At 40.5% G+C, this 8,909-nt stretch overlaps 1 protein-coding gene across 1 annotated transcript in view; it reads right to left on the bottom strand.

Annotated features, from left to right (window-relative positions):
* LRGUK (leucine-rich repeats and guanylate kinase domain containing) overlaps positions 1-8,909 on the bottom strand; it is a 55,580-nt gene that overhangs the window by 3,556 nt on the left and 43,115 nt on the right. Inside the window, exon 18 of the mRNA XM_009328698.1 lies at positions 2,534-2,662. Within this exon, the coding sequence (XP_009326973.1) occupies positions 2,534-2,662 (129 nt within the window). The remainder of the gene's footprint in view (positions 1-2,533; positions 2,663-8,909) is intronic.

Below are 8,909 nucleotides of genomic sequence, written 5' to 3'. Positions count from 1 at the left end.
AGGTCAGTGGGCAAAAGTCTAAGCAAAACCTTTAATATTGACTCTTGAGTAAATGCCATCGGGATCATCTATTTTACTTGTAGACACGAAGTAACAGAACAACTGCAGGACTTGAATCCAACAAGTGTTAGTGACCTGAAGAATAATGACGCTGTTTCCACCACAGCTCAAGCTTAAATAAAAACTGCCAGATTTGAGAAATAATGCAAAAAATTTGGGACCTGGACACAGTGTTGCCCAGTGAGATATCAGACTAATCTGCAGTCCCTGGTCTTGGAAAACAGTATTTCCTTCATTGGCTGTGCCTGGAGGTCAATACATCGATGCTCTTACCCCTTGATGGCTTTTTTTAGTTTACTCTTTCTTCCATTCCAAACATTGAAAGCATAAAATTGGAGGGAGAGAAAAAGAAAATATTAAACCACCTCAATATTCAAACAAAATCACTACAGGCTTTACTACAATACTTCAGAAATGTGGGATTTTTCTCACTAATATTTCAAATGCATCTACACAACAGCATTTCCATCAATCACGCCTATAAGCAAATTTCTTGCAAACTTTCCATATTTCCCTTGGAAAAGGGTTTGACAACATGACTCTATACAATTTTGCTGTAGGCCATGATGCCTGCACAGAAAATTAATCAGATTAGCAGTTTGCTTTTTCTCTCTTCACAGTTGTTTTTCCACTGTGTTATTAACAGTGCTAAATGAAAACACTGCTGAAGTCAAAACACCAAAATGTGGTGGAGTGGAAAGACATATTTATTCCCATATGCGAATGGTAAGACCTTTACAACTCATCATAGCTTCACACTCATTTGAGTTATAGGTCTTGCCTCTTACTGGTAAGGACAGATGATGCATAATCCCTCTGCAACCTATTACGCACTCAGTTTCTCTCATACGCTCACTCTGTTCCCCTTCAGCACACTCCACTGTGGCACAAATACTCAGGACAAATGAATCTGCAGAGGCCTACAGTTTCAACCTTTTTACAGCGTGCTAATTAACTACTTGTAATTACAGTGGCAGGTAGTACATCACATAGAGGGAACTGGCAGTCTCTCTAGGATATAAAAGGAACACAGATTTTTTTTCAACAGAAAGTTTAGCTAAGAATTCTGCTTAACAGATGAGGAATAAAGTGAATGGGTTGAAATTGTATAAAGATGCTCAGCGTTTCTCATCGGTCTGACTTAATGTGAAAAGCTGCCTAATGTGTGTTCAGGAGGCTATTTAACAGTGATTTTTAAAAGATGTGAAAACACATAGGTGATAAATACATGGTATGGTATGTTTAGATATAGCAGGAAAGGTGCCTTGGTTTGTATGGAATAAGAACAAGATATCAGACATGGGATTGAACCCACGATCAAATTCAAGTTTACCAACAGCCATGTGGCATAGACATAAGCTCATCCTAAGTTGCAGCTTTCAGGTGAGCTTTGTGGTGGGTTCCGAAGAGTGAGCAGAGCATGGCTACAAGCACACACCTATTTCCTAGTGTGGATGAGGGATCTGGCGTGTTATGCTTCACTAGGTCACGCTGTGCGGCATCCGGCTGCTTCTGTGTATCCCATCTGGGCATGAGATTACAACAGATGGCCAGAAGTGGGGAAAAAAAAAAAAGCTTATCCAAGATACTGCATAGAAAGGCCGCAATATCACTTGCCACAACAGCAGACAGGCTTGTTGGCAGCCAGAGCTCAGATGTACTTATGAAACAGGACCGTTAGAGTAAGTCACAGCCATCTTGTGAGAGGCAATATGGACCCACAGAGCAAGTCAGGAAAATATAGCCCGCTTCGTAGCTGAAGGCCTAAAAGACACTGAAGATGCAGCCTCTTTAAATCTTCTTCTATCGTCACCTCTCTGCAAGCTTTAAATGAGATAAGAGTTGTCTCCCTCCCATACCTCAGAGCCTGCTAAGCTGTGGAACTTATAAATGAGGATGTTCATCACTCACGAGCAGAGATGCTGGACAGGATATGAAGCATAGCAGCAATGGCTGAGATAGTAAGAGAAGGTAAAGGTACTACAGAGCTCAGTATCCTGATGGGGTCTGCTGTTATCATGGATGAGATATGAATTTGAAGATCATGATATCACCCAGAGCCTCTCAAATGGTATTCAACAGTAACTATGGTAATCCTCTAAAGAGAGAATAAGAAATAATTCTGATAGCAATATCTGGTAAATTTGTCTAAAAAAAATATTTATCACTCAAGTTCTGTTTTTCTATACCTGGATCAAGTTTCTTTCAGCATCTTTTTCCCTTCAAACATCCTCTTGATAGAAAGCTCTCGAAATTCCCTTTCTGTGTATGTGAATTATGGTGTCTAAATGAAACCATTCCCATGAATGACAAGACTTTGTTTTATGCTGCAGCGACACGTGTTTACTAAGGCTGTTGATGTAACAGATGAGACAACTGCATTAGCTTGGGAAATGGTTTTAGATCTTGCACATTGCAGCATTAACCTTCATTCCACCCAGCGATGATCTGCTGTCTCAGAAACTGAACTCACCGGCTCTCTGTCAGGGGGAAGCTCTGGTCTTGGGTGACATTCCTCCCATCTGAGAGCAGAGAAGTGTTTATTGTTGGTTCCAGTAATTGTTGATGGGAGCTGCTCGGTGCCGGAGTGACTGCCAGGTCCCTAAAATGATACAGAAAGAAAAGAAAGTTCTTGTTACATGTACTTATGTACTGTGAGAGCATAATCAGTGCTTAGTGAGTTCACAAGACCTGTTCAGATGGAGGGGAGCGTTATCTCCAGTGGGAGAGAAGCAGCAATGAGTAGTTGGGGGTAGTAATCCAGGCTCTGTTTATAGCCAATAGAGAGGAACAGTCACAGCTACAGTATGAATAAACTCAAGCTTAAGTAGATATCTAAAGCAGGTTGGATAGAATCATAGAATCATTAAGGTTGGAAGAGACCTCTAAGATCATCGAGTCCAGCCGTCAACCCAACACCACCATGCCCACTAAACCGTGTCCCTCAGCGCCTCATCTACACGTCTTTTAAATACCTCCAGGGATGGGGACTCCACCACTTCCCTGGGCAGCCTCTTCCGGTGTTTGATAACCCTTCCAGTGAAGAAATTTTTCCTAATATCCAATCTAAACCTCCCTTGGTGCAACTTGAGGCCATTTCCTCTCGTCCTATCGCTTGTTACTTGGGAGAAGAGACCGACCCCCACCTCGCTACAGCCTCCTTTCAGGTGGTTGTAGAGAGCGATGAGGTCTCCCCTCAGCCTCCTTTTCTCCAGGCTGAACAACCCCAGTTCCCTCAGCCGCTCCTCATAAGACTTGTTCTCCAGACCCTTCACCAGCCTCGTTGCCCTTCTCTGGACACGCTCCAGCACCTCGACGTCCTTCTTGTAGTGAGGGGCCCAAAACTGAACACAGTATTCGAGGTGCGGCCTCCCCAGTGCCGAGTACAGGGGCACGATCTCTTCCCTACTCCTGCTGGCCACACTATTTCTGATACAGGCCAGGATGAATCACTCTCCACTGAGACAGAGCAATGTAGGGCAACTTGTTCAGATAGAGACATTTTTTATTAAAGACACCCAAAATCGGGTGAGATTAATCCCACCCCTTGTGACTAACTCACACGGTGAGAAGTTTCATCTTCACTGCCATGCATAACACCTAAAAAAAAAGCATTCCCGGTAATTGCAGTATTATTTATATTTATTGCACTTTATTTATAGATTTGAACCACAGAGCTAAAACCAAAGAGATGCAGCACTGAATCTGCCAAACATGAGAGGTCCTTAATGAAATGCTGAACTTAAAATTATAACTCTTGGAAGATTCCATACATCTACCTCCTGGTACCAGAGCCATCCCACCGACACACCTCAACTGAACTCTGAAGGAATCTTTTTATTTTTAAGAACAATGAGCCTATGTAACTTTTGTGTGTGCCATTTTCTAGTTTCCCTAGAAATCTAGTCAAGAACATTTTTAACTGCGGTAGCAACTGCTGAATGCTTGCTCCATGGGAGAAGCTAGGTTTTTAAGGAGGGTTAATATCTTTTCTGAAGACTTATTGCTACAGTTTGGAAAAAAAACCCAAACTGTTAAGTTCTTCATCAAGTCCTCAGTCATGCCCATAAGACCATTAGGGCAATAAGTATACCACTGCCACTTTCCCACAGGAAACAGAGAGGCTGGAATCTCAAACTGTCTTTTCACGCCTCCTCATCTTGCCAAAGCAGGACTGTCCTCCCCTGTGGGTCTTCTGGTGCTTCAGTGACAAGGCTTTCCCCACTCCTCCTCAGAAATCAGTCCCTAGCCCAATACACTGTGCATTGCAAGCAAGGTTTTTCTATTCTTCATCTTTAAATTTCCCGTTCTTTAGTTTCTTCTTATTATTAATATCTATAAATAAAGCTTCCCTAGTGTAAGGCCTCAAGCTGTTATTGTTTCACTGTCAAGCAACCGCCGGCTGGTAATGGTGTTTGCTTGTTATCAGCTCAGATCAAAATCTGACCAATTACATAGCAGAAAGGGCCTGATTCCATTAATGGCCCCCAGAGCTGAGTGCTCTCAGAAATAATTTCTTGTATATCCACATCATGGAGAAAAAAAAAAAAGTTAAAAAAAAAAAAGAAGAAAAGGAAATCTCTCAGCAAAGAACTCTGTTCAATATATAGCACAGAAATACACAGCCTGACAATGGAGGTTATAAGAGTCAAAGCAGAAATCTGAAGACAGGATTCAAGGCCGCCCCTCCGAGGACAGGGTCACCACAGGAAAATGAACTCTACTTCCCGGAGCAAAGGTTTGGATTCAGAACCTGCAACCCACTCTCAGAAGCTACATCTCAGTTGATAAATAAACTTAAAACAACACGCCTGACAGCTAAGAAAAATACACATATTTAAAGGTGTTATAGGGATGTTTTTTTACCTTCTATCTCTGCACTAAATGTATTCTTTACATTGCCTCTCAAGTTTTGTACTGTCATTATAGGTGTTTAGGCTCAGAGTGTAATTCAAATTGCACCAGAATGCCTCAGCTCAAAAAAAAAAAAAAAAAGAAAACAGGCTGGAGAAGTTAAATAGCACCCTGTGAAAAGGCATATCCGTGCAGTTCAGAACAATGTCCTGGATTTGTCATTAAGAGGGGCATAGAAATAAAACTGAAAAGCAAAATTAGATTGAAGTCAGAGGTTGACTAGACAAAAGAGGGTCTGCAAGAAATGTATGCAACCACATGCACGCAAATCTTATGCTCACAGCAAGCAAATCCAACCTGAAGAGAGTGTCTCAACCACAGGTAGACCATGGACGTTCTCTTTTCCCAGTTCTGGCAAGGAACTCCAGTGAAATTGTAATGCGTACGAATTTCTTCCAACTCAGAAAAGCAAGACTGCATGTTATAAATTCTCCTCTTGGTGATGCCTGCTCTTGCTTACTCCAGTTCTTTCAGCAACATTTAGATGAAATCAAGAAGTTAATCATTAGCTAAAGGCCTGAGACTTCAACCCAACCCCTTATTTATTACCCTCAAACACACAGACAACTAGTGAAATTATTCAGAGCAAAGCACCAAACGTTGCCCGTACATTATATTAGGCAATGAGACATCAAAATGACTTTAATTACACCTGCACACAGCCACAGGCAAAAAATAAAGAGGCCAGGTTTTCAGTAATTTGGATTTAAGAATCTAAATTTATGTAGATAACCCTGTGGGGTTGCAATAAATAAAATAGGTTAGATTCTTGTGTGACATCACTTTTAAAATTTTCTAACACATACTCAGGAAAACTGAGCAATATATTTCAGTTTGGATTAAAATATGTAATGATGAGATTAAGCATTAAAGAATCTTTTAATATTTACACATACACAAGAAATTCAAAACTTTTAGTACCTTAAGAACTTTTTTGCATATATCATTTCTGGCATCAGTTTCATATATTTCATAGAATTTCATAGAATTCACTCCTAACTGAAGTGGGATTCTCATTCTCTGCAGCAGTGCTGCTCAAAAGCAAGCTGAGCTGCCTCTGCCCTCTACCATTTCTGGTCCACAGCCACCTATTTACAGTCCTGTCTCAGCGCGATGCCAGCACAAGTGGTGCTTTAGAGAGTGAGGGAAATTGATCTGGCTGAAAAAACAACCTTTTTGTTTGGCAAAACCCCATCTGTACCTTTATCCAATTCATCACTAAGCTGTGTGACATCGGAGCCAGTGGCAGCACAGAGTGGGCAGTGGAAGGAAAGGAAGGGGCAGGAGTGCATGAGCCAGCATTGCCACTGAAGAAATACTAAAGTTACTGGATTCTTCCTCATTGCATGACAAAAATGTCTGGACACAAAAAAAGTCTACTTTGCACCAATAGCCCTTTTCAACCACAGAAATCAGGATACAAACAAAACACGGCTTTAACGAAGCTACTCAGTTTATACAATTAAAATCTAGTCCAACAGCTGAAAAAAAATCTTCAATTCAAACAAGACATTGTAGAAACTTCTAGCTAACCATATTGGTATTTCTATGTGCTAATCAATTACCTGCATATTTCACAAATTTGTTCTTTTTAAATTATAATCATTTATTTTTTAAAGTGCTTGTCTTATTTTGCTTCAGGTTACCTGCAATGCCCTCAGAACAAAGTTTCATTTGATATCAACTCCATCCAGCATGGCAAGCAGGGACCTTCCTTTTGTATTTCCCAATACAATTTGAAATTAATCCACTTTAATGAACTTCCTTCTCTCTATCTCCCCCACTTTGCTCCAAGATGTCATCTCCCCAGGGGTAGAACAGACAGAACAAAATGCATGCTTGCTTCTCCCAGTCACAAGTCCATACCTTCAGTCAATTCAAACTCCACTGGAAGGTCGGGGTAAAAATGAGGCTTTACATACGAGTAACTGAAGCAGGGGTGCATATTCTTTACTCTTCGCTCCTCTAGAGGAGCAGTATTCCCCAGCAAGGAGTGCTGTGGCAGCAAGCTTACTACCTCAAGATTCATCAGCTGAAACCCTGTATAAGGCCGGATGTGTTACCAGTGAAAGAAATCATATTTTTACATAAACAGCAGACTGATTAAGTGGACAAAGTACATTTATGCACTGCTGCTGACGATGAAAATAAAGAAAAGGTGTATCATGTTCTAAATAAAAATTCATCAGAATAAAGCTGATAAGATTAAAGCAAGAATAGACAGAGTTTTTTAAAACTGGATTTTAAACAGGCATGAGCTATCCTATTTATGTAGCCAAGTAAAAAGAGAAATAGAAACCTCCAAATAAAATAACAGCTTGAAAGAAAATAACTTAAAACATGGATATTGCATAGGAGAGAGAAATCTGGGGAGCACTAAAGCTGAGATGGGTCTAGACATAACAATGAGATGAGATGTCGAACCTGGATATCTAACGCAATAATGGCTGCACAAAAAGATTGGTGTAATTTTAGAGCAACATATGCAGAGACAATGAAGTATGGTGCCTCAGATGCAGGCTATAGTGTCTTCTTTGCCAGCACTTGTTGTAGGGACACTTGAAATACTCTGAACTGATCAATTTTCAGAGTTAATTAACAAATTAGAGAGGCTTGATAGTAACCCTACTGAATTTACTAAGCATAGACTTACAGAGAAAGATGAAAAGACATTACAATATATATAGTTTAAGTAACAACCATGGAAAGGTATAAAACAAGATAACAGTCTAACTACCCCAAAATTATCTGGATGCTGCTGCTACTATTACTACGGATAAACACATAACGAATTACCTTGTGCCACCTCAGTCACACAATCTGTGTACAAATTCCTTGCTCAGCCCTTGATAAAAGCTAAAGAAAGCCACATCACCTTGCATTTCCTTTAGGCTAAGAGTGTGCACAAAGACGGTTACCACAGCTAAGATGACATGCAGTAACCTTTTAAGCTATTCATGACCCAGGTCCATAGTTATATATTGAAAGAAAGAACCAACAAACCCTAGGTGAGCTTTTCCAGGGTAAAAGCCCCTCTCTTATGGGTATTTAAAACTTGATTCAATTCTGTATCAACAAACACGCTCAATAGAACAACCATACACACCTGCTGCTGGACTGGACTACATGACCTACCGGGTTCTCCGCTATCTAATTGCTACATTCCAGGATTCAGATTTTCTCTCAGAATTTCAACCATTTTATAGCATTCATATTTATGGCACCTCTTGACTTAACCTCTTGCATGGAATGGGGCGTTGTCTACTCTTGCCTCCAATTCTGCTGAGCGCATCTATCCCTTGAGGCCTGGTAATTGCAAGTGCTGATTGGGGGTGACAGGATTTTCTCTCACCTGCCTGACAGCTCTGCCAAAGCAGTCTGATACTTAACTCCACAATCAGCTTCCAGCGAATGAGTATTGTGGAATAAAGGGAGCAAAGAACAACAAACTAAGGCAGACTCAGATGAACAGTTCACACCGCAACACTAAATCAAACCCAAAACATCTAGCAAAAGAGAACACTGATTTCCACTTCTCTCATTTCAACATAATTTAAAATGAATGAATCAGCTACTTAAAAAAACTTTTCTCTAAGTAAAGATTTGGAAAATGCATCATAATTATGCATCTCTGCCTGTAAGCTTCTGCCACTGGTTTTCTAGACACAGTTTAATTCAGTAGGGTGTTTTTTTTCCTTCCTTTTTTTTTTTTAAATAGTCAATCTCCAGACTTTGTCATTGGAATGATTTTCATCAGCACATCTGGTATGTACAATTGGTGACTGCATTCGTACAGGCCTGAAATGAGCTGAAAGGTGTGAACTTTTCTACTCATTCTGACGATTGCTGATTTACAGGCCTATGGGATACTTTAAATGTCAACACTGTGTGCCTTTTCATGGCAGGTAGGAAAAGCAAGCAAAGAAGAATTCAGA

Source organism: Pygoscelis adeliae, unplaced genomic scaffold (genome assembly GCF_000699105.1).
Source record: "Pygoscelis adeliae isolate BGI_AS28 unplaced genomic scaffold, ASM69910v1 Scaffold207, whole genome shotgun sequence".
NCBI lineage: Eukaryota > Metazoa > Chordata > Aves > Sphenisciformes > Spheniscidae > Pygoscelis > Pygoscelis adeliae.
Note: the sequence above shows the minus strand (reverse complement) of the source record. Positions and strands in the feature narration are given on the sequence as shown.